Source organism: Penicillium verhagenii (assembly GCF_028828195.1).
Source record: "Penicillium verhagenii strain IBT 33310 chromosome Unknown utg000009l_segment0_segment0, whole genome shotgun sequence".
Classification (NCBI taxonomy): Eukaryota; Fungi; Ascomycota; class Eurotiomycetes; order Eurotiales; family Aspergillaceae; genus Penicillium; species Penicillium verhagenii.
In genome coordinates this window covers 1,642,243-1,669,999 of record NW_026643173.1, presented here as the reverse complement: position 1 = coordinate 1,669,999, position 27,757 = coordinate 1,642,243, and the positions used below count along the sequence as shown (strand labels likewise).

General features: G+C 47.1%; 9 protein-coding genes across 9 annotated transcripts; 3 read left to right on the top strand and 6 right to left on the bottom strand.

Moving 5' to 3' along the window:
- Positions 1–54: 54 nt before the first annotated feature.
- On the bottom strand, positions 55–1,975 carry N7466_009678 (uncharacterized protein; the record flags this gene model as incomplete). The annotated part of the gene is made up of 3 exons (XM_057169067.1): positions 55–1,405; positions 1,473–1,572; positions 1,693–1,975. The coding sequence occupies 3 exons, from the start codon at positions 1,973–1,975 to the stop codon at positions 55–57; spliced, it is 1,734 nt and encodes a 577-aa protein (XP_057017773.1).
- Positions 1,976–5,177: 3,202 nt separating this feature from the next.
- Positions 5,178–5,999, bottom strand: N7466_009677 (uncharacterized protein; the record flags this gene model as incomplete). The annotated part of the gene is made up of 1 exon (XM_057169066.1): positions 5,178–5,999. One exon carries the CDS (start codon positions 5,997–5,999, stop codon positions 5,178–5,180), a length of 822 nt encoding a protein of 273 aa, XP_057017772.1.
- A 638-nt stretch (positions 6,000–6,637) lies between these two features.
- On the bottom strand, positions 6,638–8,423 carry sxa2 (putative pheromone processing carboxypeptidase (Sxa2); the record flags this gene model as incomplete). Its single annotated transcript, XM_057169065.1, has 4 exons — positions 6,638–7,530; positions 7,585–7,811; positions 7,885–8,167; positions 8,225–8,423. The coding sequence occupies 4 exons, from the start codon at positions 8,421–8,423 to the stop codon at positions 6,638–6,640; spliced, it is 1,602 nt and encodes a 533-aa protein (XP_057017771.1).
- Positions 8,424–13,501: 5,078 nt separating this feature from the next.
- N7466_009675 (uncharacterized protein) lies at positions 13,502–15,382 on the bottom strand (the record flags this gene model as incomplete). The annotated part of the gene is made up of 7 exons (XM_057169064.1): positions 13,502–13,703; positions 13,766–13,971; positions 14,208–14,364; positions 14,486–14,554; positions 14,633–14,844; positions 14,945–15,178; positions 15,230–15,382. The coding sequence occupies 7 exons, from the start codon at positions 15,380–15,382 to the stop codon at positions 13,502–13,504; spliced, it is 1,233 nt and encodes a 410-aa protein (XP_057017770.1).
- A 741-nt stretch (positions 15,383–16,123) lies between these two features.
- Positions 16,124–17,833, top strand: N7466_009674 (cytochrome P450; the record flags this gene model as incomplete). Its single annotated transcript, XM_057169063.1, has 3 exons — positions 16,124–16,354; positions 16,417–16,837; positions 16,926–17,833. 3 exons carry the CDS (start codon positions 16,124–16,126, stop codon positions 17,831–17,833), a joined length of 1,560 nt encoding a protein of 519 aa, XP_057017769.1.
- Positions 17,834–18,045: 212 nt separating this feature from the next.
- Positions 18,046–19,021, bottom strand: N7466_009673 (glutathione S-transferase family protein; the record flags this gene model as incomplete). Its single annotated transcript, XM_057169062.1, has 4 exons — positions 18,046–18,463; positions 18,536–18,719; positions 18,796–18,930; positions 18,991–19,021. The coding sequence occupies 4 exons, from the start codon at positions 19,019–19,021 to the stop codon at positions 18,046–18,048; spliced, it is 768 nt and encodes a 255-aa protein (XP_057017768.1).
- Positions 19,022–20,017: 996 nt separating this feature from the next.
- Positions 20,018–21,260, bottom strand: N7466_009672 (cytochrome P450; the record flags this gene model as incomplete). The annotated part of the gene is made up of 2 exons (XM_057169061.1): positions 20,018–20,952; positions 21,017–21,260. The coding sequence occupies 2 exons, from the start codon at positions 21,258–21,260 to the stop codon at positions 20,018–20,020; spliced, it is 1,179 nt and encodes a 392-aa protein (XP_057017767.1).
- Positions 21,261–21,861: 601 nt separating this feature from the next.
- Positions 21,862–23,650, top strand: N7466_009671 (MDR family MFS transporter; the record flags this gene model as incomplete). The annotated part of the gene is made up of 4 exons (XM_057169060.1): positions 21,862–22,046; positions 22,102–23,089; positions 23,164–23,439; positions 23,537–23,650. 4 exons carry the CDS (start codon positions 21,862–21,864, stop codon positions 23,648–23,650), a joined length of 1,563 nt encoding a protein of 520 aa, XP_057017766.1.
- Positions 23,651–24,689: 1,039 nt separating this feature from the next.
- Positions 24,690–27,663, top strand: N7466_009670 (terpenoid cyclases/Protein prenyltransferase; the record flags this gene model as incomplete). The annotated part of the gene is made up of 2 exons (XM_057169059.1): positions 24,690–25,490; positions 25,561–27,663. 2 exons carry the CDS (start codon positions 24,690–24,692, stop codon positions 27,661–27,663), a joined length of 2,904 nt encoding a protein of 967 aa, XP_057017765.1.
- Between the last annotated feature and the right edge of the window lie 94 nt (positions 27,664–27,757).

Genomic DNA, 27,757 nt, shown 5'->3' with positions numbered 1-27,757 from the left:
AAGATGAAAGAGATAACATATACTCAAGAATCAAATCCAGTATGTATAAGCTTTTTATAGAGTCTGTCGACCACGCGTCTCAATGGGAAGCAGAACCATAGCCACAAAAGCAGCAAGCATCAATCCACCCGAAGCATAGATGGGCGCATTGGCATTCGAGCTACTGGCAAAGATAGCAACAAGCGGGGCACATAGACCCGCGATGCGATTCAAACAGCTCGAAATACCAGACCCAGTGCCACGGTTCGGAGCCGGGAACACTTCAGGCGTGTATGCGTACAGAACACCGTACATGATGTTCTGGAAGAAGGCCTCAAGACAAGTACAAACGAGCTGGACGTTCGCCGTCGACGACGCAGTAAAGCAGAACAGCAACACGCCCGTGATGACCGTCGCAACCGCCATCGTGCCCTTGCGTCCAATATACTTGATCTCAACTGTATAGCACGCCAAGATCGATCCAGGAACGCCCACAATCGACGTAATAGCATAGTTGCGGTACGTAGTGTAGGACGAGTTCGTCTCGCCGCCAGACTGCGAGAGATACTGCGGCAGGAAAGCATTGAAGAGCGGATATCCCATGCCGATAGTAGCCCAGCAGAACCAGAGGAGCACGGTCGTGTAACCGAGACGCTTATTCGAGAACAGGGGCGCAATGCGCTCCATGGAGAACTTGCCAAAGAACCGCTTCACAATATCAGTGACAGCCAGCTTCTCGTCCCCTGCATCCAAGCTCTCAGCGATCCCGCCAATCTCGTTCAAAATCTCATTCGTCAACCACGTCTTCGCCCCATTCTCATACGCAATCCCATGCACAGAAGCAACCGCCTCCTCCTGACGACCGCGCGAAAGCAAGAACTTAGGCGACTCGTACAAGTGGAAGAAGAAGAAGCGCGCAATCCACATGCACATCGTGATAGCGCCGAGCGTCAGCACAAGATAGCGCCAGCCCATGTTCTTCTCCTTCGTACAGCCCTCTGCGCTGGCGCAGCTGTACGTCGGGATGTAGGCCCAGGCGAGCAGGCTGGAGATCAGCTGGCCGATGGGCCACCAGATGCTCAGCATTGTCAGCATGTTGCCCGAGACGCAGGGGAGGAACTCGAGGAAGAGGGCGCCGTCGACGGGTAGGTTGCCGCCTACGCCGAGGCCGAGGCAGGCGTAGAGGGCTGAGGTGCCGATCCAGGAGGGCCCGCCGCCTGCGGCGAGGCCGAAGGCGCCGGCTAGGAAGAGGGTGGTGTTGAAGGCGAGGCGGCGGCCGACTATGTCGGATATCACGCCCCAGAAGGAGGCGCCGATGCACAGGCCTAGGAAGAGGGCGCAGGTGCTGAAGCGGACCCAGGAGGTGTCGATGTCGAATTCGTAGGCGATGGGTGTTAGGGTTAGGGCTACGCCTTGGAGCCAGAGGCTGGATTGGGGGTGTTAGTTGGTTTCTTTTTGGGGGATTGGGATGGATGTTAGTGGCGCGAGCTTACTTGTCTGCCATCCAGCCGAAACCGCAGAGGAAGAATAGTTTCCATTGATACCGGCCCATGCCGATATCTTGGAGGGCGCGGTTAATCACCTTTGCTTTGCCTGTTGAAGTATCGGGTTAGATTGGATCAAGTCAAATATAGTGAGATTGATATGAATATAGAGTAATGGTGCCCTTGGGGGGAATGGCGGTGGTTGGAGCCCGAAATGGGGGGTACATACGATCGTACACAGAGTCCTGGCCAGAAGTAGAGCCTTCGGCATCGATCTCGGCACGGAGAAGCTCAATGGTCAGGTAACTGGTGTCTGGCAAAGAGCCAGCAGATCCGTTCTCCGAGGAGGGAGCACGTTCCAAAGATTTGCTGGCATCCAGGCCAACATCTTTCTCCTCCTTCTCTGGCGGAGCCATTCCATTTGGGTAAGCCGGTGCCTCTGACAAAGGAATCACAACCCCGGGGAAGTTTTGACGGTCCTTTTTAAAGGGATTAAATTTTTCGAGTCCCATATCGGCGGTGATGGGGGTGAGTTTGAGGCGCTTGGGGAAATGGTCTTAATGCAATGGGTTTCTGGTGTTGGATAGGGTCGCCTGCGAGGTTGGTGGTTGCTATCTGCTGGGCAAGACTACAAATTGGCGCAATCGATATAGTATATTTGCGTGAGGACAAGGATGTGGGTGTTGCAATCGAAGGTTTTTGTTTTTTTTTTGCACAGGGATGGGGTTTGGAAATGCTGCAATCGTGAGAATGGTTTCGTACGCGGTGGTCGTAATACGTTGCAATCGCCTGTCGATAGTGGATGGTCGTAAAAATTGCCTGGTACTGGACCAAATCTTTTTTTTCTTTTCTTTTGTATGCTGAGTAAATGCAATTATAACAGGCAATGCAATTGACCTGGAAGAATGAGGGTGAGATAGCTGGTAGCTATGGCTCAGACCCTTTGGGGAAGTGGGCAGTGGTGGAGAAGAGAAAGATGGAGACGAAGAAAAGAACGAAAGGAAAAGAACGAAAACGGAGGGATTGTCAAGACCTCTATATACACATCCACTCCTACTACAACCATGACTTTTCACTACGAACAATATCTTTCTTTTCATTTCTTTCTCTTTTTTTTTCCTTTACGGCATAGTCAACCTGTGGTACAAAAGATGCGGAGACGAGTATTGGTCAGGGCGTACAGTGGGGCCCGGTCTTAACCGAAAGAGGCAACGCCCATCATACCATGGCCCATTCGGCTTCGACCGCCCACCCGGTATTGGCATTACTTACAATACATCCCCCACGAGTTGGGGTTGATGCGGAGGATCAGCCGGAGGTCAAAGAGTATATATGCATGATCTTTCTGAGTGAGATTATCCTTTTCAGCGGGAAAGTCGGGCGAAAAGAAACGATCAATTATACATGCGATTTGCTACTGCACTAGGAATAGCGTTGGCGTGGGTTATAGACGATCAGAAATTCTGTGGCGCGGAGTGGCTGTTTAACCGGGCCGCATTAAGCCATTCGGGGATTACGGTTGAAAGCCACATTCAGCCCTGGATCGGACCGCATTCATCCAAGTGACATCAGTAAAAAATTGGTTAAGAACATAGGATAAATTTACTTGTGCCTCAATCGGTATGTTCAAGTTAATAGTTGACATAGATCAACTCAGTACTGTAAATATGCAAATTCCATGGGCAGAATCCCCGAGATTATTCCTCCATGCATGGAAAACTCGGCAACCTCAGCGGCCGATTGCCGCTACTCAGATCGGCCGAAACGCTCAGGCACAGAAACTTTGGCGAGGAAAGAACTGGCCTGAAACAGAGAAACTTGCGCAGAATTTCCACGTGTCCCCGTAATAAACGTCATCTCCGTGTGGTAAAAAGAAGTTCTTGCCTTCTTTTTTTTTACGTGTCTTTGTGTACACATCCAACCCCAGATGATACCCTTCTCTCTCTAGATATCCTGCACAGGCTACAGCACAATGATAACATCCCTCGTGACCTCCAACCCCCCAATCTAGTGACTCCAACTTTCCTATCTGGACAACATTTAAGTCTCGCCTTCCCTATCTAGAATTGAAACCCCAAGATTTAGCAGAAAGAAAAAAAGTGAATTTTTAACAGCACTTACGTCCTTCCCAAGTAGCAAGGGTCTTGGCGTGGTCCTTCCTTTCCGCATTCAGGCGCCCTCATTGGACCCGTGGACGCGCTACTAACTCAACAAATCACCAACCACAATTTCCCTGCTTACAATACAATACCGCCTGTAACCGTGCCCCTGACTCCATCGTGCGGCGTTTGGAGGCGCCGCCACCTACACCCTTGTCATGACTTCCTTGATGCGACCAAATTTCACGCCGATTTGCTTCATGGATAATCTTTATCCTCGGCTATAGACTCGGCCGTCGGCAGAACCCGTTTCCTTGAAATCTTTCTCGCTACAGTCCTGGATTTATGATATGAGCCTCTGCTCGTTTGGAACACAATAAATCAAAACCTTGGAAGCGGGTACGATAATTAAAATCTTCAAAGGACTAGATTGGGAAGGAAAATTCAACTCGTGCATGTCTAGTTCATGCATTAGTCGGCTTTTGATTGAGGCGAATAAACGTTACAACCCTGCTTCTTGGCGTGGATCGAGCGCTCTGAGACGAACTGCAGTTTGACGATGCAATCCAATCAAGTAGCTGGATTCTAGTTTACAATATTTATGTAGGTGAAGATGCAGGATTGTGTTATCGGAGTACGTCTGGATGGGTTCTCCTTGCACGCCAATCAACTCTACGCATTAAAGTCCAACAACACCACCTACCTCCTTTGGAAATGATGGACTCAATATGTACAAGAAAAACATTCGCGGGGAACTAGTATTGCCCAGGTATTGTTGACAGCCGGATTCACGCCGATTGCTTACTTGGTGAGCATTGGCTTTCTCTCCCACTCCACACGGCCGAACTCGTATTACGTTTGCACGGCTCGTAAAACATCTCATTATTTGACCAAAATTCATCCTTGGATATGGTACTACGGGATATCAATATGATATCATTTAAAAGTTCTGCTTCGACTTCTTCCTTGGCACGGTTCAACTCGTTAGAACCCGTGCTGGAAACTTGGAATAATGCATGGTTCATGAGCAGTACAAAAGAGCTTACTAAGGTAATATTAAATAACTTACTAGTTAACCCATGCATTGATTCAGGGTCTGCCCCACATTCGATGTTGACCATCAACATTTGTTATCGGCCCCCCTGTAAACATATACTCAAAAGGGGAAATCAGTCCTGGCTTCCGTGACATCAGTAATAACACCCAGCTAATATTGAAATGAAAGATAGGTCAACTGGTATCAAGCCTGAGTCATGGGGGGGGGGGGGGGTTTCCCCGCGGGAAATAATATGTGACAATGACGCTCTGGAGGTGAGGTCGGGGATACCTATCACTCGAGGGAAGAAGATTTAGAGTGGGGCTGCCCCATAGATGCAAGGATGATCATTTGGCAAGGTTCAAACTCAGTGGTTTGTGACTTGGTTTCCGGGGACTTTCGAGGTATTTTAGGTACGGCAAAGTTCATCGATCCCAATTGACAGACTTGTAACTTGATACATACATATTCCATATGATTCCGCAAGCCACCAATCCGTAATGGTTGTTGAGAACAGATATCTCAGTACATTCATTGCTGCATTTGACACTTGTTTCCCCTACAGCTCTCTCCACCGGTTCACATTCTCCCTTCAATCTTCGATTTTCTTTCATCGTACATCCTTTTGAGCCAGGCACTGATGTGCTCTATAGCTGCATTGTCACAATCTGCCGAGGACAACTCATACTTAGCAACGGCAATCCCATTTTCGAATTCGCCCACTTGGCCCCCCTTGATCAGCTTAGTCCCTATGGGATTGCACGTGGCAAAATCAAGCAGGATAGGTGCTCCATCGTCTGTAAACATCACATTCGAAGGGTTTATGTCGTTGTGCGCCAGCCCAAGGTCATGGAGGTGTTGAACAGCAGCCTTCAGACCCTCTATGCAACGATTTCGTTGCTCCTCCCCTAAGAATTCCGGACCATGCGCGCGCTGAAACAGACTGAGGCCATTGTATTTCACAAGCGCAAGTCCCGTGATGCGACCATCGTCGCCCACCACACAGCCCAATGACCGGCCCAGGCCTGGGTGAGGATGTCTGCGTAGGATCTCGTAGATCTCAGCCTCATGGAACAGTAGATCTGCGATCTCATGTCCGTCATCTGGCGAGTACAAGCTCAGGTTTGGCTTCCTGATGTAGATTTCTGGCGCGCGAGTGAGGCGCGAGCTAAATTTCGGATAGATATCTTCGCGAGGGATCGGGTGTAGGGGTTTCAGAAAAGGCAGAAAAGGTTCTTTGCTTAGATCTGTAGTTCGCGCAGCACTCATTCCGTGGTAAGCAGTTTCACCGTAGAAAGCAACGATGGATGTGTGGGAGAAAAAACAATCGCTGGCGTCTTCGTTCCTCTCCCAGATTTCGTCGGTGGAAACGATTCTCAGGTTGGTTTTGAGGCGACGCATGGCGGGAATTCAGGAAGTAGGCGAATGAATTAGGAGTGAGGATATCTAGGACATTAACAGAACTACACCGTAGATCTGGGAAAATAAAAGGAAAAGAAAGGGAAGGATGTAACGTAGTTGATTCTTCACAGGGGGGATGGGGAAAGAAGGAGAGAAGAAGAGGAAAATATTGTTGACGCTATTTTATCTCTCACTTCTCCAAGCAATTTAACTCTCGTGGGAACTCATTCTCTTCATAGTTGTTTGAGACTCCATGTATTTGGTACGCCCTCCCAAGTTAGTATCCATGCGCTTACATGACCTCACGTCCGACAGCAAATATGCGGAATTATCTTGTACCTCGCAACTACGCCTGGGAACGATGAGCTATATGTATGTTGCGGGGGAAAAGAACGGTATTCTTCAATGCTACTCAGCTTCCAGCTGTTGAGGGGAACCTTGGAGCTACGGGCATTTTATTTCACTTCAAATGTTATCCTTATTCAAAAGTTAATCTTCATTATATTCAAACCGAAACATGCATATGTAGGATTTCGTCACTACTAGTATATACGGGAATCATGGTGATTCTAGATCCCATTCACACATTTCTATAGATATGTCCACATTTCATATTCCGTCCAACCAGCAACTCTCTCTTAGATCTCCTGGGTGCGGTTGAGCAACCACTGAAGGTGACGGTAAGACGAACGGGGCTGGTACTGAGGCTCCATATGTCCAGACTGATAAGTCTCAACCCACATCAATCCACGCTCATAATGCTGGATACCCATAATACCCTGTGCCCCGTCAAGTCCAGACATGCCATTCTCCGCGAAAACGCTCGCATACTGGAGATCCGTAAGCTGAATATCGATCGGGGTCTCAGGCTTCTTCTGGAATCCAAGGTGACCGTTCCAGGTCATGTTCTGAATAGAGAGCAGGGTACCGTTGGTGATGATAACCATGTCATAGTCACCGTTGCCGATGAGCACGCGGTTCGTCGCCTCAATAACCTGGGGCAGGACCTTCTCGATAGGGTTTGCGGAAATATCTCCCTCTTGCTCGGGGCCGGCGGAGCCGCCGACAAACACGCTTTCGTCGGAGCACTCGGACCAGGTGATGTTGGGGGCGTGGAGGGCTTTCTTCACGTCCGCGCGATCGAAGTAGATGTCTGCGCCCGCGGGCTGGTATCCGAGGGAGCCGGGGAATGCTAGTACGTCCCATAGGAGGGGGCACATTGTTGTAATCTCGTACAGGTCGAAGCATGGGTTGACGCTGAAGGCTTCTTCGTAGATCAGGTCGAAGAGATCGCAGTCGGAGTCTGTGGTGTAGTTGAAGATCTTGGTCGGCTGGTGCTCGGGTGGGGGGAAGGTCAGATACTTTTCGATGTAATCGGCGTATCCACACTGCTTGTGCAGTTTGTCGAGCTCGGCCATGAAGGTGTCGTTGAAACCGAATAGGTTTGCGTTGTTCTGGACGAGAGGGACGGACGGAGCTTCCTGTTGGACCCAATCGAATTGACCGATGCAGGGATCGTAGGCCAAGGCACCTAGGTCAAGTCAGATTTTCTCAATGCATCTATAAATTTCGAAGTTTCATTTACCATGGAGGTCAAAGTATTCCTTGTTCTGCTCGTCGAGGATTGCGGCCGAAATGTACGGCACGTATCGCCCAGCGTAGCTCTCGCCGGTGACATAGATCTTGAAGTTCTTGATTCCAAAGATTTCCTGGAAGTTCTTGAAGAACTTGACAAAGTCTTGGGCAATTTCTTCCTCGGATTTGGCGGTCGGTGTGCCAGTAGAGTAGCCAGTTCCGACTGGTTGATCAACCCTGGAAGGCCAGGGTCAGTACGATGAACGGTATTTTCGATAATTCTTAATTGAGGAGAAGTTCAAGTGCTTACCACAACATGTTGGTCAAGTTGACCCAAGAGTAGGGGTTCTCAACAGGAGCATAGGTACCAGGTGGCCAGATGAAACGACCATTCTCCTGCAAAAAGCCTTCCATGGAACTGCAGCCAGGACCGCCATTAAGCCAGATCGTAACCTCATCAACAGGTTCACCGATAGTGGGCTGGAAAATGAAAAACAAGGCGCGGTCAGGATCATCCTTCTCAATTGGCACCAAGCCTGCATACATCTCGCCAACGTCAAAGTTGACTTCAGGCAAACTATCAACCTGGTAGGCTAAATCATCGTCAACTTCATGAACAAAAAAAAATTAGTTTACGCATCCTCGCTCACCCTTAGACTTGCTGGTCAAGAAGCGAAAGCTTTTAGTGGCTCGGATAACATGCTCCTTGGTCATCTCGACAGCCCTTTTGGCCTTTGCCATTGGAATTCGAGACAGCTCTGCAAAACGGCCATGTTCAGAGGCAGCAACGGTATCTGCACCTAATGAAAGGGCTACAATAGCCGACGTCAGGAGCGGTTTGATCTGCATCCTGGCTGAGAACTACGAGTAATTGTAGTAAATTTTAACAGCTGCACGGTTGAAACCAGGCTCAAGTGGAGCGAAAGTGTCGCGTTAAATAGTTTGAGGGCAGCTCAGCGACTCAATCTGCCCGGCACCCCGGGAACGGGCACACTGGGTCCATAGATAATCAAGCAGTGCGGCTTGCTGTCTCCACAACAGTCCCCCGCCTCTCTCCTGGACAGGGAAAGGCTCCTGCAGATCTCCCGGCTTCACTTTGATCAGCGTTCCTTCAATTTTCTTCTTAGTGTTTTTGCTACTAATCACTCAAGTCTCCTTATTTGAGAAAGGTTTCTCAGATTCAGCTTTCTCTGACATGTGTCAAAATTATGATCAAGGGCTTTCTTTTTCTTTTGTTGAATTGAATTCATCATCTATGGCTGCTCAGGCACAAAGCTTGCACAAATGCTGCAGAAATTAGGGCTTTTCGGGACAGCGACGGGATTCCGGACAGATCGATACTCATTGGCTCAATAATGAAGCGCATTCGACGGTGAGATCAGTGGTGATCTTCGATTGGCTTGGGTTATCTCATTTTCCTGTGCACTGACATCAGCTAATAGCTCTGCTGCACTAGAATCTCCGTACCCCGCTCCAGGTAGGTCAGTGGGTGGCGGTGGCGTGAAGAAATTCCAAGCTTCTCTTGTAGGTACGGGATAGCTATAATCTAAGCGAGGCATTTGTAGATAAGTGCAATGGTATGATAGTTGTTGGGCTTTCGGGGTTTAGGTCAAAAGGGGTATGTTATGGAAGCCCCTTGTAATCTTGACCCGCATCTGTTTTGGAACGCGGGGAGAGAGAAACCTTGGAAGATGCAGATGTAACGATGGTACCTGAACCTTAGGTTGCACGAACAGGCTCCAAGTTGAATCTGATTTAACGGTCGAATCGTAAGCCTTGTAAGCTTTGGCTTATCGGACGGGGGACAGGGGACGGGATACGGTCGCAGTGGCTGAATGTGAGATGATTGTCACGCCTTCGGTTACTGAGATAAGAACAATATCTTATCGGAGCCTCATCATTGATGCACCGGCGTAGACCGACGGGCGTGAACCTGACAAATAGATTGCACAACCAAGGCAAAGTTGCTGCCTTGATTCTGTTGGGGACAAGAATTGACATTATAATTGAGGGCTATTTTCATGTAAGTCGATTCCAAGAGCGGGCGAACACTAATAGTCAAGGTCTTTCTTTCTGTCTTTATCCTCTAATCTCGCCCGCCAATGGGTATCAAAACACCTGGATGGACCTGTGGACGACTGCATGTAGGCAGGGTGTCGTCTAGTCAGAATCGGGGCATCGGGTCCGAACCGTCAGGCGGATGGAGATCGGACAAAAAAACAAAAAGATGGACTCGCGGGGAATCGAACCCCGGACCACTCCCATGCTAAGGGAGTATTATACCACTAAACCACAAGCCCATTTGATGTAGAGATGGCGGAATTGATGCGCTATAAGCGAAAACTTAGAACTGATCTAATTCTCGCTGAGATGTAGTGAAGCGAGCGAAAGCGAGCGAAACCTCCACTGGCACTCACAGCTTATATTCAAGTTATTTTTTGTTTCTGAATATCAGCACTTGAGTGCGGACCTTTTTCATTCCGAAAAAAATTGAATCTACATAATCACAAAGCCCAATAATGACGGTGCCACAAGAAATTTGTTGTAAATCATGCTTTACAGCTTCGAATATATATCTGTACATGCACTCACGACCTTGATACAAGTGCTGCGTCTGTCGGCACATCCCAACATTTGAACATTGATTGAATGGAGGTGATATTGATCGATGTGCATGTCAACTGATCAATGGAGGCTCATACGCACGCGATTCCCCCCGTGTGTAGACTTTGTTTACTGCATATGGTCCCTTCTCAAGTCCCTTCTCAAGTCTATTCTCAACATTTGAAGTCTACATATTTCTCAAGTCTATTCTAAAAGTGACCCGTATTTAGGTCAAATCCTTTACATAAGATATTCCTGTATATACGGGCGGAAAACAGGGCGGTGAAATCAGAAATTGAAACATTTGAATTAGGATGTGACCCTTGGGTGGCCTCTATCGGCCGCCATAGTCTGACAACACGCGCTGCACTGTAGCTACATGTGTGGGGTAGTTCAGTCTGGGGAAGTGAGAGCTTCTCTCTCCTTCAAATGTTTCCTCTTTCAATGTTCCTTCCTTTTCTCCCCACCCCCTTATTGAGAATAGTACCGCACCCTGAGTTGATCCTTCTCCACCTCATTTCCATTCGTTTCCCCCAGATCTACATTGTAGATCTGCTGCTTAACTACTAGATTATTGTTATGATGACATAATCAGCATCAACCCCGTCAACAACAGAGCCTCCTTTCCGCTGCACCCGACGTCACTTTCTTTTCGACCAAAGACGCATCGAATCTTTCCAAATAGTCAACACTATGGAAGGAGTGCCGGAAAAGCCACTGAAAAACCCCCCTAAGCAGGACAAGGCGCTACCACCCAGAACTCCCCGATTTCGTCGAAGGCAAGCGGAGAAGAAGAAGAAGAAAGAGAAGGAGGGGGACCTACTGCGTCGAGTTCTCAAAAACACTGTTGCAGCCAAAGATGCCCTTCGAGAGCAAAAAAGTATAGCCATGAGCCCCGTTTCAACGCCTAATATTCCATCATCGAGTTCGCCCAGGACCTCCCGGACAAAAACTTCCAAAAATTGGAAAAGAACTTATCATAAAGTTTGTCCCGTGGTTATTCTTGGACGCCGTCGCCGGTTGCTGACTGAGATTTTGATCTAGTTCGCCGAAGAAAAGACCCTGTTGGCCGTATTGAATTTTGCCATGAGGAAATTCTCATGGTCGATTGACCATTCTATCCTTTCCTTTCCCGATCCCAGGAACAAAGAGTTTCAGACCAAAATTCCAACTCGTATTTCCTGGCCGACATTATTTGACGAAGTAAAGCTTCGTCTAGATATAAACACTTTATCCGGACTACTGAAGAGTCTACGTCGTTACGTCAAGTATTTGTTCAGCAATGGGGTTGAATACCACCTCAACCCCGAACAAATATTCCCCTTGAAAGCAAAATCACGCGAAACAGGGCCCAAATTTTATTGGTGCTTGTTTTTGGAGAATTGGTCAAAGGCGGAGTTCCATGAAAATCTTCCTCAGAGAGACCCGGAAGAGTGGGAAAGGCGAGAAAAGAAGCAGCTCGATAAGATTGAACGCATTTTTGACGAGGCGCGACAGCTGCGTATCCAATTCACGGCGATCAGAGGATCAGTACATCAATGATGATCTCGCAGCGCTGGCGCCGGGTTTGTCAAACTATGGAGCACGAAGTTATGATCTTGTTTTCTTTGGTCCGAGCGTTTCTGTCACAGTCATTTCGGGGTTTCAAGAATTGACACCAAATACCCAGGCTAGATCCAAAGCGGGTGTGGTATTAAGCAAGCTTATCCTTCTCTAGGTCAATATGTTAATAATTATTTTCCAACCCCTCGGCTAACCTTGATCAACAGCCCAAGGGCTTTCATGATATGGTTTGAGTGATCTTTGTTTGAATTTGGCAGGGAAATGATATTAAGTGCCGAGGAAGTAATTTTTTCGTCGTAGCTCAAGGAGAAGCTACTGGAATATGCTATTGAGCACCTTCCAACCCTCGAGAAGTATCCAGCGTTTGTAAAACTCCGTTCATATCTCTTTGTGCTAGTTATATCGAATCATCAAAGCGTTCTCTGCTCCCTCCTTGCCGGCAATGTTCGCACACGTCTTCCTTGCTCAGCAGCACATCCATGCTTTTGGAGGCTGAGAGCCTCAATGTTCTCACGTCGGACTTTGATTATGTCCCAAAATTCCTGCCCAGAGAGCGACGGCTCGTCTGGGAGTGTTGCCCCCCTAAAGGTGGGCAAGGCGCGTAAGGTATTTAGTAGGTACCCCTTCCGGAATAAAAAAAATCCTCGATCTTCCCTAGCTGTAATGGCGTAGGCTTCCTCTTAGACGGGTCGGTAAGAGCAGCCATTTTGCTTTGGGTCCTCGCGGTTGAATGATATATCTCGGTCTTGAAGTCACGGCGATGTTCAAGTTGGGAGAGATAGATGAGGAAGGAGAAGTTGGGTGGGATGAAATCCACGAGAATAAGGGGATATGAGGGATTGTAAAGGTAAGAATTGATTGAAACCAAACAGATTTCTGCACACCGTTCGAACACCACTCGACCACCGTCTGCACACCTTCCGGCAGAGCCCCGGAAGCCCAATGATGTTGTGGAGTTGAATTGGATAGTCTCGGTGCCTTTCTCGACTCTTCGTGGTCTTCACGGTCCTCATTATCTTCATCATCCATTTCTCATTTTGTAGCGAGTACAGTTGGCGGGGGTAGTGGGAAGTCGATACCTGCTAGTGGAGAGAAATCCAAATAATCCCCGAAGTAAAGATCACGTAAAGTTTTGAGTTGGTCCATAATAGCTGTTGTGAGCTGGCATACTAGGACTGGCTAAGGCTGCGAACCCTTGTCGTAATGTTGCCATTGAAGAACCATGCCATGATTCTGGCTGAAAAAGAGCATATTGCCGAAGAGTGTATCGAGAGTTGAGGATATATGGCTTTAAGAAAATAGGCTGGAATAGTCCGTATGCAGAGCCTTCAAGGATGATGCTTTTTGGATCAGATGGTCTCTGTATGACTTCATGATTGGGATCCTACGGATAGGGGTGGTATCATTTTGCAGAGCAAATGTTCGGGTCTCCAAGTCTTGTCGCTCAAAATCGATAAAGCATTGGAGATCGATAGGGACGAATCAAAAGGGGGTTAATCTAAACACAGGTCACTCTCATGCCAACACAGATCATATGATGCACTAAGCCTAATCGGGACATATTGATGCCTCTTTATGCCTGAATCTGCCTCGGGCAGCAACAGATCTAGACCACTTTCTATCACCGCTTTTAAAGATCTCACCTCCTTCTAACAGTTAATACCTACTAGTAGATTTTCAAGCTACATGATCAAAAAATCGGCATTGAAAAATATATATATAGATCCCAAGTAAAGAAACCAGGCGGAATTTCTAGCCATTTAATCCCTTCTCAAGTCCCTTCTCAAGTCCAATCTCAAATTCATTCTCAAGTTCATTCTCAAGTTCATTCTCAAGTCCATGATGTGCAACACAAGGAAGGGTTTCTCGGTGGTTGAGCCCATGATGTACCGATTGTAGGACTCATTGTACCCGGCGAACGTGACGTAGAGTTCGTCCCGGTCCTGGCTGACCAGCAGGAGGCTGATAATTCGGATATCCTGTTAGCCAAACTCAGACAAACAGAACAAAATCGTATTACTCACTGGCCATTGAAACAGGCTTCTTTCTTAGCCGAATCTATTAGATGCCACCCCGCTAGCTGGCAGGTTTCTTGGATCGCGATTCTGTCGCGCCGAGCATCCCGTCTCCGCTTCTTGGCTTCGAAGACTGCGAAAATATTCGCACGTTGAATGGAGCGTACCGCCCCATCGGTGTATGAGTCGAATTTGTTGGGTATGGGACAACTCAACTGTACCCGATTGAGCACCTAGTCAAGGTGGGTCACACCGGCCAAATGGGATAATGCTTGAAGAAATACTATCCCAGAGGCGTTTACGGTGGCCTCATCCTCGGCCTCTGGTAGCCGGGGGTTCGATTTGTACAGCCGGGATCGAGTTTGGATGGATTGGGCTGCATGTGCAGCCAACCAATCAACATCTTGTTTTCCTTTTACCAGCGGCATTTTTGGTTGGGTTGTGAACTTACATCACTGGGATCTCCAATCCGGTAGGAAGCCATTATACCGAGCACAGTGTTCAGGTTTTTGCTGACCTGCTCTTCATACATGAACTCGAATCGTTTGCTCTTCCTCACTATCAGTTTCTCGTGCTCATAGAAAGCCTCCACAAACCGAAGCTGCATGCTTCCGAATAGGGTCAAGATGAGAACCTACATGAAATCATTCTACCTTGGAGCTCTAAGAATTGCCATTAGCAAAGAAAATCTGATTCGGGATGTATACGATATACTCACGAATCATATACCTATCCTCGGCGACCTCAGATAGTGAGGCATGTAGTAGAACAAGTCGTACAATGGCAGCGACACAGCAGCTGAAAGAAACAGTTGCATAAGTCAGATATTAGTCGTAAATCCAATAACGAGAAAGCTGTCATCGAAAATGAACTTACAAGGCACCTAGCCAGAATATCATCATGACACCAACCTTCTGGCGTGTCGGCATCTGAAGGGAGAAAAGCATTGGAATCGGAAATATGAGGACAATTACATCCAGAGCAATGCTGGTTCCGGACTGGGCTAGTCCAACTGCGACTTCATCAAATCGAAAATGACCAATCCCTGTCCACGACATGCTGATCGGGTCACCTTCCAGCAGAACCAACTAGAATGGAGAATATATTAGTCCCTAAAGTCCCCAGTAGATGATATATGTATATCTTTCAAGCACCCACAAAGAAGAATAAAATACCCCAGCCGCCTACCACGGCAATTGCGACCCATGTAGCTATGGCGAACGACTTTACAGAGAAAATCCGCTTGTAAAAGAGCAAGATGGATATTTTGACCGCTGTCAAACAGGGTTGTAGGATCACGCTACAGATCAATAGACACTGCATTGATCTTTCAATTCCATTCAAGTAATTGATTTTGTACTTGTCAATGCCCGTGATGCTGGCAAATATCCAGAGGTTCAAGCTCAACCCCAGACAAACAATCTAACGTACGATTAGCAACAGTAGCACTCAAGCACGTAAAAAACTACATACCCATGCTGCAACGATCCACCAGTCGTCGGACATAAACCCCAGCCGCGATTTCCTGCGCGCTTTGAGGCGGAACAGGACAGCCACCAATGATATGATAGGAAATATCACAGAAACGACCACAAGGGCCGTGGAGATTACTGCGTTAAGTTGCATCTGATATACTTGGTCTTTAGTTGGATGGTATGGGGATGAAGCTGAATGCTCACAACTTTTAGGTGAAAGGTGGAGGAGGTGGTGAAAGACTAGTACTAGTAGCTTAAAAGTTTGGGCGGGATATGTGGGGATGACGGCGAGGCGGCTTGGGCCCTTTAGCTGACTCAAGGATCATTTGGGTAATGTTTGTGTATTCAAAGATCTTCCGAGATCTTTTTGTTTAAAAATGGTCACAGTGCGGGGGCTAGTTTCACATGTACAGTAGTCCTTGGTGCATTTGTTGATGTATTTTTAAATGATCTTCAATACGATGTCATTTTCGACGCAAACAACACACTTGTTTAGTTACATGATAGGAAAAAGCCTCATAATATGGGCAGAAAGAATGGCCCCCAATCCAGGAAACATTGCAAGACTGCGATCCGAAAATTCCGGCACTAATGTGACTGCATGAGCTGCATGAGCCGAACCTAGTGAACTTGCATCGGCGCAAAACACCGTCATAAAAATTTTGGCCCCGACTCAAAATTGAATGAACTGTCTGTGGGGCCATGCGGCGAGAACAGGCCGCCTTGCTGTACAAATAATACTAGTGAGAGCTAAGATATCAAACAGATTATACAAAGCTTGATTGACTTTCGTGTCTCATTCAGTTGTTCAAAGACTAAAGTTCAAACAGCTGCATCACCAATAGCAATGGAGCCAATTGAATCATTTTCAGTGAACACCACAGAACCTATAATGTCAGATTCCTGGGGTTTCTTCCAAGGGATACTCGACAAAGAGGTCCAATTACGGCTTTTCATACTAGTTTTTGTCGTACTGTGGCTAAAGCTTTGTCTCGGTCGCTTCACCGAGCACAATGATGGCCTTTCCACTGTCGGTCGTGCATTTGCGCTTGAGCCAAGTCTTGTGACTCGTATTCGTTTTGCATTTAAATCCCGTGAGATTTTGACCAATGCCTACCAAAAGGTTTGTGAATGCTCACGTAGGATACATGCAGAGTTCATAATCTCTAAAATTTCACTTTCTAGTATAATGGGAAACCCTATCGAATCGTCCGCGGGGACACTCATTTCGTGGTACTACCAGCCGAGTCCATTACTGAACTCAATCGATTACCTCAAAGAGTCCTCAATTCCCGCCAATGCCATGCATTCTCACTAGTCGGGCACTTGAACAGCATGGATGTGGTGCTCCACACAGACTTTCATGTCCGAGTTCTGCTTGGCACGATCACCCCATTATTGCCTCTATTTATCGGACCCGCCAGCCTACGCATGAAAGAAACTATGAAATATACTTTCCCACAAGATACCGACAAGTGGGCCACTGTGAATATGATTGACGCATCTGCTGCCGTAGCGGGTCGCGCAATTGCCCTAGCAGTTGTTGGGGCACCACTGTGCGATAATTCGGCCTTCATGAACCTGATTAACAAACACACAGAAGACGGTAGGTGAATTTCTCTCCTCACAGGCCCTGAATTTCTTATGCGTCGAACACTACAAAAAAAAGTAAGATCTAACAGGTTGTGGTCTAGTATTCCTGATTACCTTCGTGATGCGCTTCTTCCCAGAATGTTTGCAGTCAACATTAGTTTGGCTACTACCAACAAAATGGCGTTTCGGTCGAAGTCAGAAAGAAATTGAGCATCTGATCGCCACAGAAGCTGAGAGGCAGAAGTCCCAGCCCACCAATCTAGTCACAAGCGATGGCTCCCCCCTTCCCACACTTTTCACTTGCATGAAAGAGTCCAAAAAAAAAGACAAGTTGGACGCTGAGCTTTTGACTCGATTGCTAGCTGCACTGTCAGCCGGTGGGACCTATAGCGTGGCCAACTTCATTTTTGCATTCATTCTGGATATGACCGCGCATCCACATTTCCTGGAGGAACTCAGAGCTGAGATCCACCAGAAGCATGAGCAGATCAATGGCGAATGGAATTTTGAGGCATTGAATGATTTGCCAAAGATGGATTCCGCTTTCAAAGAGACTATGCGTCTGACCCCTGGAAGCCTCACAACTTACAGTCGCGTTGTCCAGCAAGACTACCAGCTATCATCTGGTCTGACTCTGCGCAAAGGCCAATTTGTTTGTGTTGATAGCAGCTCCCGAGCAGCTAATGATGATATATACTCGAATGCTCGCGAGTATGATGCCATGCGCGCGTACAATTCGGATTTAGAAGGGCACCTTGCACAGCCATTTAAGGGTGTCTACGGAACGGACTTTCGATGGGGCGCTGGTCGGTGGGCCTGTTCTGGCCGATACTTGGCCTCTATACTAATCAAGTGGATGGCCGTGAAGTTGCTAGATGAGTATGAGTTTCAGATTCCTGGTGGAAATCGACCGGAAAATTGGTCGCTGCATGAATATGTTTTTGTTCACCCTGGAACTCAAATCAAGATGCGTCGCCGGAAAGAGAGTCTTGACATTCAATGCGTCTGAACGACACAGTTGAAGAATTTTCCTTTACTCATTTTTTTTTTATCCATAATAAATAGCTTTACGAATTTATGGATACGGTAGCTAACAATCAAGCGCTCCTTTCCAACATAGAGTTATTTAGCACTATGAAAGTCTACGCAAATATTGATTTCAATGTTCAATAGTTTCAATTCTATGTGTAATACTATCAATATTGCCCAGGGGAACTATACCTATTTCTGCGAATCTAGGTACTTCTGCTGTTCCTCGGGAGATTTGGCCATAAACGCTTCATACTCCGGCATGTTGGTAATACCCTTTGGCATGCCGTTCGGCTGCAAACCCTGCTCATCCATCAAGCGATCGCGAATCTCCATAGATCGCTTCCAACTTGGACGGGACTCCATACGCTGGGTCCAGGCCTGTACATTCGGGTATGGTTCCAGCGGATCTTCACCATATGGTGTCTCTAGGGCCATATTGACGCGTAGGTTCCAAGGTAAGAAAGCAAGATCGGCAAATGTACATTTGTCACCAACAAGCCATTCCTTCCCCGCCAAGATGCCATCTAAGACACCCATGACACGGTGGATTTCCCCGCGGTAGCGAGCAATCGCCGAGGGCAGCTTTTCATGGTGTAGGTGCGTGAACCTATTTGAAGAAATCCATCACGTTAATGGTTATGTTATTGCGTTCGAGAAGCGTATACTGGAGCTAACGAACCATCCAGCTTGGCCGAAGTAAGGAGCTTGTCCGCTCATCTGAAAATGCAGGTATTGATTGAGCAGATGCTTTTCATTGAGGGTGTCGTATGTGAGCTTTTTCTCTGTATCGTAGACATCTACCAGATATTGGAGGATGGCTCCAGACTCCCAGAGGGTCAGATTCGTGTTCGGGTCAACAATTGCTGCAGATGTAAGATTAGCACAGATATAGGCTTTATGGTAAGCCGTCTAGTGAAGACGGTGGTAGGTTGACTTTACCAGGAACCCGTCCATTGGGGTTGACGTCGATAAAAGGGGGCTTTTTGACATCATCAAACTTGAAGGAATGAATCTTATATGGAACTTGAAGCTCCTCGAGCACGCAAATGACCTTCCAAGAGTTCGGACCCGGAGCTTTTCTCTCTCTGTTACTTCATCATACAAATTAAAGACATGTCAGATGATCATACTTACGTGTCAACCAAACAGTGATAGGCTCAGACATTGTTGCCGTTTGAACGAGATTCAGAGGTGAGTATCAACTGATGCGCGAGAGCGGAAAAAGAGACGTGATAGGGAATTCAGGGACAAAGAAACGACAGCCTTGGTCTAGATTCCCCTCGCTTAGATGTAACAGGGCCAGGTTTGGAATAGACCCCGCGGTGGTCCTAATCTGTGGGGCATGTATGAGCTGGCCGTATTATCCTAGGCCGGTGCCTGCGATACCCAGGGGTCACCCACGGCCTGTTGCAAGGATTGGAATTCTGGCCTAGAGTATTTGGTGTACTGGAATTAGTGTAGAGTTAGCGCGGGTGCCTCGGTAGATCAGGCGTGCCGATCTCCGATGGATTTGGGGGCGCAAAGTACGAAATTTGAGGCTAGCGGAAAATCAAGCATGTAAGCCACTCGGTTGGATCACAAACATGGTCCACTGATCGGCGGCAGTAGCAGTATTGGTGGTCCGTGCCATACAGTACAGCATAGCAGACATCCAGCGACGATCTCTCTGCTGAAGCAAACAAAGAAATTTCGCTGTAGCATACGGTATCCAGCCCCATTACCGGACCGGAGACTGCGTAATGGCCAACGGCACGGCGGGGCGGACCTTAACGCCCGATGCTTTTCTTTGTTACCAGCGAATGTTTCCCCGAAATACCGAGCCCTGTTTAGAGCGCCCACTCGCAGCCATTTGGGAATCTGGCCTCCACATGACAGGGTTCCCCTCTTTGTCCCTGACTCAAATTTCGATTTGCAAGCGGACGGAGTACACGAAGACTTAATTTTCAAGAACAGTTCAAAGGACGTTGAGCCCGGAGCCTAGCCTGGTAGCCTCGCACCTTGGGTTCACCGTTCTTGCAACAAAGAAGGGGTTTACGGGTACCCCCACATGTGTAAATTACTCTTGCTCCACAAGGAGAATACAATATTCTACGAATTGTTTTTCTTGTATCATAGAAGCCAATTCTTCATTCAAACATGACATATCAAATAAATGCTCTGACTAGAACGGACAAACCCCCTTCTCACGTCGCCGGATCTGTACTTTGTCCCATGGCCAGGGGAAGAGAAATTCATGTACCAGGTGGTTTCTTGGGCGGTCAGAGCCTTCTTTGAAACGAAAATCATACTCAGTCAATAGCTTCACCATAATCATTTTGATCACAAGGCCGGCAAAGTATCTGCCAGGACAAGCGGCTTTGCCGTAGCCAAAGTTAAGTGTTGTTTTATCAATTGATGTGAACTCATGCTCTGACCACTTCTCCTGAGATTCCTTTGCTGCTTGCATTTTTCTGTAACTGCGGAGTCCGTCGTACTCATCAGAGCTCAGAGTATGTTCCGGATCATTCTCAATTGCCATCACAGGAAGCGCAGCATATGTTCCTTTTGCAATCATCAAACCAGTCGAGAGCGTATAGTCCTGCTTGAAGAGCCGCTTCATGCCCAGGATAGTTGGCGGCGACAGTCGCTGCGATTCGCGAATCACGCTATCCAGTTTATTTAGCTGGGCATAAGCCTGCACGGGGCTACCGTCTGCCCATCCGAAATCTTTCTCAACAAATTGGATTTCTTCTCTGAGCTCATCAATATATTCGGGGTGGCTCATGAGGTCATAAATGACGTTCACAACCCGGACCAAAATAGTGTGAACCGATGCTAGGGCGAGAAGAACTTCGGCATGTGCGAGGCTATCCGGATTGCGATCACCACCCTTGGCTGCTTCAACCATCCAGGAGAGAACATTAAAGCCCTCTTCCGTTGCCTCTGGAGACCATGTGCCCTCATCATTGCGACGAATCAAGTCTTCAAGTGTAGGGCCCAAGAGCCTCTTGGCTGTTCTAAGATATCCTTGTCTTCTCCAGCAGCTGGGAAGTAGCCGACTAACAGCGGGATGAGTCCAATGAGGAAACATGCGCATTATGACAATGGTCACAAATACTGGGAGAACAGATTAGTTGCTAGAAGCAATGGCTGGATTGTTTATCTCATTGCATCAACGCACAGTTTTGGGTGTAGTTCACCGAGATATCCAGCCAAGTAGGGTTGCGGCAAAATGCAGGACCAACGAGTGCGCGCGCAGATACCCTTGCAACCACCTGACCGAGATTCAAGAAAGGCTGAAAATCTGTCCAATCATCATCAGCAGGTACGTTCTGGTGGAAAGCTCCATTGAGCTCTTCTTGGAGGATCGGTGCAAGCATCGGAAGGCGTGGCGTAAGCTTCCGCTGGACAATAGTATGATGCATTCGATGCTCGAGGATGACATCAAGGCCGGTGTATGGCCCGAGAAGATCATTCTCCAAAGCTCCATGGGGACTTGCAATCGAACTTGGCAGGGAAGACAATTCTTCTAAGGTGGACTGAGGTAGTATTATGACACTTCCCTCACCTCGAATAAGTTGAAAAGTCCCTGATTTAAACTTGAAGAACGCGGTCTTTAGTAGGTGTGATTTTGATCCATGTTAAAAATTCATCATCAAGGTACAATTACCTGTTTGTACCCATTCTGAAGCAGATTCGTTGCTTGAGCGGCAAAGAATAAATTCGAAATGCCACGGGATGCCCACCAACAACCTCCAACTAATGGATGGTTTTTATTTCTCCACGCAAGCAGTTTGGTTCTGGCAAGATCCCATGCATAGTAAATGACAAGGAAAACTGCCAGCCATTGTAATAGGGCTTGGAAGGCCTCCAAAGTCGACATATCTTGTTGTGGAATGGTCTGCGTATCCTGCTTTGGATCCAAATGGTAGAGGAATTAACACGAACCACTGTCTTCGGAGAAAACAATCCGGAGAATGAGATTCAAGGAATAAAGCTGCTCTTACTTCACATCGCCATTTCGCTATGTACCTTCCTCGTCGGGCTGGTAAACCAATTCACTTCTTCTCTTATTTACCGTCACGTTCAAAGACTGATTTTGCTTTTACCAAGGACTTCAACATGATCGCGACCGCCGTGCCTGCTATTACATCTGACTTTCATTCTCTCGGTGACGTGGGATGGTACGGAGGGGGTTTCTTCATTGCTCTGTAAGTTTCGCACGATTCCGGCAAAACGACCGCGCTTTTTCTGACCCTTTCCCAGCTGCACGACTCAACCGTTGGCTGGAAAGGCATACACACTCTTTCCTAAGAAAATCGTATACCTCAGCTCCCTAGCCTTGTTCGAGGTAGGAAGCTTGGTCGGTGCCCTGGCCCCCTCTTCACCTTGCCTTATTGCCGGTCGGGCGATCGCTGGATTTGGCGCCTCGGGTATCTTCGCAGGAGGACTGGTGATCTTGACTACTGTGATTCCTATCTACAAACGGGCCGTCTGGATAGGGACCCTGAATTCCACATTTGCTGTTGCGGCCATTGTGGGTCCCGTGGTTGGAGGAGCTCTTACCCAGCACGTCACTTGGCGATGGTGCTTTTGGATCAATTTGCCAATTGGTGGCTTCTCTGCAATTGTGGTGCTCATTTTCTTCCATGTCAAAGCGGCAGTCTCTGAGAAAATACCTCTGGTATCAAAGCTCCGAAGTTTGGATCTTGTTGGCTTTATACTGTTCGCCAGTGCGGTCGCGATGCTACTCTTAGCACTTCAACTAGGTGGAACCGCAAATTACGCCTGGAACTCCGCAAATATAATTGGACTCTTTGTTGGGGCCGGTATAGTCCTTTGTGTGTTTGTACCTTGGCAACTCTATATGAAAGACACAGCACTGCTACCACCACGGCTTTTTGCTAGCAGCCGAAATGTTAGCCTGATCTGCGTCTCCGCATTTTTTTCCAATGGTGCATTCCAATGCGTTATCTACTGGCTTCCTATCTGGTTTCAAGCCGTTCTGGGCGTTTCACCAACCTCGAGTGGCGTCCGATATTTGCCAACAGTTATCTCTGATGTGCTTACCTCTTTGATCTCGGCTGGTTTAGTCACCACGTTTGGGATTTGGAACCCTTTCCTCATTTTCGGTACCATGATGACATCGATTGGAGGGGGTCTTTTGTCGACTCTCTATCCTACTATCTCCGAGGGTCATTGGATCGGCTACCAGATCCTTGGAGGAATTGGATACTCGCTTATCGTTACAATTGTATGTGACATTGGACTTCTACCCTCAGAGTTTCTATAATATTGTTCGAATTTTTTTTACTCACTTACTTTCAGGGTCACCTCGGCACCCAGGCCTCTCTGCCAGCCGAGCTTGTTCCTTTAGGCGCAACCAGTCTCCTTTTCATGATCTCAGCAAGTTGTGCCATTTTTCTCGCCATTGGTGACGCAATCTTTGAGGCTCAGCTAAGAAAGCACCTAAATGGTGTTGTTTCCGCAACTCTTGTCGAGGAGGTTATCTCTACAGGCGCCACCCATGTGAGATCAGTCATCCCGGATGAATCACTTTCTGTTGTCATCGCCGCGTATAGCAAGGCCGTGACACAAGTATTTGTGAGTAAGATTAAGAGCGCTCCTTGTCGCATCTTTGTTGCTTTCCCCCTATGTTTTTATCAATTGAAATGGTGAAACTAATAGCTTACGTCAATAGTACCTGACTGCTGCTGCTCCTGTTATATCATTCATGTTTATTGTGTGGACCAAGTGGACATCTGTTAAGAAGCCTGAAGCGAAAGAGAAAAAAGATGCACCTGACCTTGTGTGATAAGCAAGATCATGAAAAATACTGGCTTATATTCGATATAATGACGAATAATTACAATCTTCATTCAAACATAATATCCTTGATGCTTTCTCCTTACATCTTTCCTTTTTCAATGATTATTGTTTGTTTATTGACTGTCACGCGTCACCCTTATCTTTCAGTCGCTTTCTTAAGGCAAATAGAATAGACTGACTATATATTAATCGCCGCGGCTCCTGTCCAAAAGAAGAAGGAGTCACTGGGCAATCACATTAATACATGGGATAGTTCCAAGAAAATGCCAACGTGGACACTACACAGGTTGACTTTGAAATTAATAAACGCCTGTTCCCAAATTGAAACCACGCCTTTTACTGTAATATCGATCTAAGATATATCACAGTAACGCTACACCATTTCGTGGACTTACAAATTTCCGAAGTCACTCTACGCTAGTAGCTGCAATACCAGTCCGTATTGCACTGTTCATCTGCTATCTATCATTTGGGTTATATAGGGACTAAGTCATTTTTAGTCGTATTAGTTACTCAAATACAGTATATATGCAAGATAGTCTTCCTGGCGCTACTGCGGACATTTATAAGCCTCGTGGCCAGACACTGTATTTTACATACCTGTATAAGTGGATATTAAATAGTGGAGACTCAACTCCCGCAGCCAACTTTTGAGATCTACATTCACTCGCATGCTTTTTCTCGCATACATACGTTACGTGTCTCGTTGCATGCATCAAGATTTCAACAGGCGGGGGCTTTGAAATGTGTTCATTCCCGACTACTCATTGGCCCGCAGATTCTTTGGCCCCCAGGGCTCGCTGCGGTAATTCCTTGCCTGATGATTGCATGGGTAGTAGGTGTCGCTCCTGCTCGACAACGGGTTGCTGAGAGGCTGCGTGCCTAGCTTCACCCATGCGAGTCATCTATTAATATAAAGTCTACATGTGTGCAATGCAGGCCAGGCTTTCAGATTCTACAAAGTCTGATTTATCAATTGATTACACTTTTGAGCGTGAACTCAGAAACACTCCAGCTTTGTACCAATGTCTTTGGAAAGCTGTTCCTCCTCGGAGGATCTCCTCCTTTTCTGTGGCGACTTGGGCCGAGACGGTGTTCAAGCCCTTTCTCAGTTTGGATCATTCACCCCTAGCATATACGACTCAGCATGGATGTCCATGGTTTATAAAGGCCAGGATTCGGAGCAAGAGTGGATGTTCCCTCAATGCCTCCAGTATGTCCTGTCTCTACAGCAGCCAGATGGAGCCTGGCCTGGTTTTTGTTCACCAGTGGACGGAATACTTTCCACCGGAGCATCCCTTCTCGCGTTGCTCAATCGAAGGGAGCGGACTTCCATGAAAGATGAGCAAAGCGATATCTCTCAACGAATTGAGCGTGCAATTGATAGCCTGCACAACATTCTTCGAGATTGGGATGTCGCTAAAAGTGATCAGGTTGGGTTTGAAGTGATCGTTCCCAGTATCCTTCGCCTGATTGCTCAATACGATGTTCATTTCACCTTCCCCGGACAGGAAACTTTGTCGATAATGCATGCCAAAAAAATGCAGAAATTCCACCCGCAAATTTTATATTCAGACCTCCAAACGACAATGCTTCATTCGTTGGAAGCTTTTGTGGGTGTTGTCGATTTCGATATGCTCAAGCATCACTGCACTGTGGAGAATGGAGTGATGGCCTCTCCTGCTGCTACGTCTGCATACCTGATGCAAATCAAAGAATGGGATTCTTGTGCTGAGGATTATTTAAACCGCGTGGTCAGGTTTGCAGGGGACTGTAGTGGCGGAGTTCCAGCAGCATTTCCCACGTGTAACTTCGAGTTATCTTGGGTGAGTCGATAAAGTACCACGATCCTTGATTCGGTCCAGAAGAGATGGCTAATTTGAATTATGAAACCAGACACTTTCGACACTCTTCCTTCACGTGGGGTTGCCAAATGAAGATCAAATCTCTCATCTGCACCCTCTTCAGGTCATTTTGAAAACCATTACGGCGCAGCAAAATGGCCTTATTGGCTGGGCACCGGGGATCATGCCCGATCCAGATGATACAGCAAGGGTCTTGATGACGATTAATTTCTTAGGCAGCCAGGTAGACTTTACTCCGATGGTCACAAAGTTCCGATCTCATCCGTGTTTCAAGACCTATGAGATGGAGCGAAATCCAAGTTTAAGTGCCAACTGCAACGTCCTCTTGGCTTTGGTATCGTCTGATAACCCTGGAGCCTACGTTGAAGAAATCACAGCCGTGTTAAACTATCTCCTTGGGGCATGGAAGAAAGGCAATCTATCCGACAAATGGAATTCTTCAGCCCACTATTCATGCATGATTTTGTGCTCTGCACTTGTTAGAGCTCTTCAACTCCACACAGACTCTACATTGAAGGCAACCTATTCAATCTCAATGACTCAAGGCATAGTTCTATGTCTTGTTCAAATGGTGTCCCAAACGCTATCGGAACAGGCTCAGGATGGATCTTGGGGCAGCTCCCTGGAAGTTACATCATACTGTACTCTGACGCTGGCCCAAATGATGCGCCTACCATTCAAGAATGATTTTAAAGACAACCAGCTCCAATCTGCGCTCATCAAGGGACAAGACTATATTCTGGCTCACTGGCATGACTCCATGAAGCCAGATAATTACGACTATCTTTGGATTGAAAAGGTATCATACTCAAGTCGTCTTCTGCGCAAGGTCTACGCTATCTCAGCATTGAATGCAAATATTGATTCTCTGCACTTCAACTCGGATATTCTGCAGTATTTCGCTGTGCCCGACGGTTTTAGTCGGATGAAAAGGTTGCTCCAACCTATTTCAATGTTCAAGAAGTCCCCAATGGTCTCGTGGCATTTGATCCTGCTCGAAGCTGCCCTTTGGTCCAGGTACTTGCAGGAATCAAAGCATGACATATTCCCACCCATTGAGGACCAAAGGGGAAAAGACAAGCATATCAGTTTGATTCCTGTCATATTCACGGCATGTAACCATATGGGGAATCATGTCCTATCGCCCAACACAATTTGGGAAATGATTTTCATCTCACTTTTGGTGTATCAAACCGATGAGCTGATGGAATCTTCCGTGAAGCATCTCTCCAGACCTGCACTTGAAGGTCTTCGCCAACATATCGTGTATGAATGTAATTTCACTGAAAATTCTAGAGGCGGAATCTTTGCTTCTTCTCCAAAGCAAACACCTTCCAGCCATGACTCATATCCAAGCCCAGCATCCTCGGCAGAAAGTGTGAAGTTACCACCAGCGCTCACAGAAACCGATGCTCCGAGTCTCCCACATCTATCAATGATTGAAATCATCCGCAGACTCCGTTCATTCATTAACTGGACTCTGGGGCACCCAAAAGTGGTGGAATCTTCCCAACTCATGCAGAGGGAACTTGCGAGTGAAATGTGCAGTTTTCTTTCTGGGCATATTGCGCATCTCGCAAGTAACGCCGAGCTTTCTCTCACTCATCGCACAACAAATCCGGACTACCATAGATGGGTTTCCTCGATCGGTGCAGACGATACCAGTTGCCCAATGGCTAGTCTATTCTTTGTCTGTCTCACCAGTGACTCCACCAAAACCGCATTTGAGAAATCGCCATTGGAACGTTATTTGAGCCGAAGCGTTTTCCGGCACTTGGCCATCATGTGTCGTCAGTATAACGATTACGGATCTGTCACTCGTGATATGGACGAAGAAAATCTCAATAGTCTGCATTTTCCAGAGTTTCTGTCTTTTAACTCAGCCGAGAAGACACTTGGTATCAGTGGTCATGAGCGAGTGATATATCCCTCAATACTTATGAAAGAGCAACTTCTTGCAATCGCAGAATTCGAAAGGGATCAGATGGAGCTTGCGTTTAAGCGACTTGAAGAAGCCAGTGTTGAAAACTGTGTTCTGGAATCTGTGAGGGTGTTTATCAATGTCACGGATCTCTTTGGTCTAGTGTATATACATCGAGACTATACTAATCGCGTGGAGCACCATCGATATTAGTGACGCCTGGGTCCATTCTCACATGCAAATTGCATTTCAATAGTGACCTTCAATATCAGTGTCTTTATCTTTCCAAAGAGTTATTATAATATGA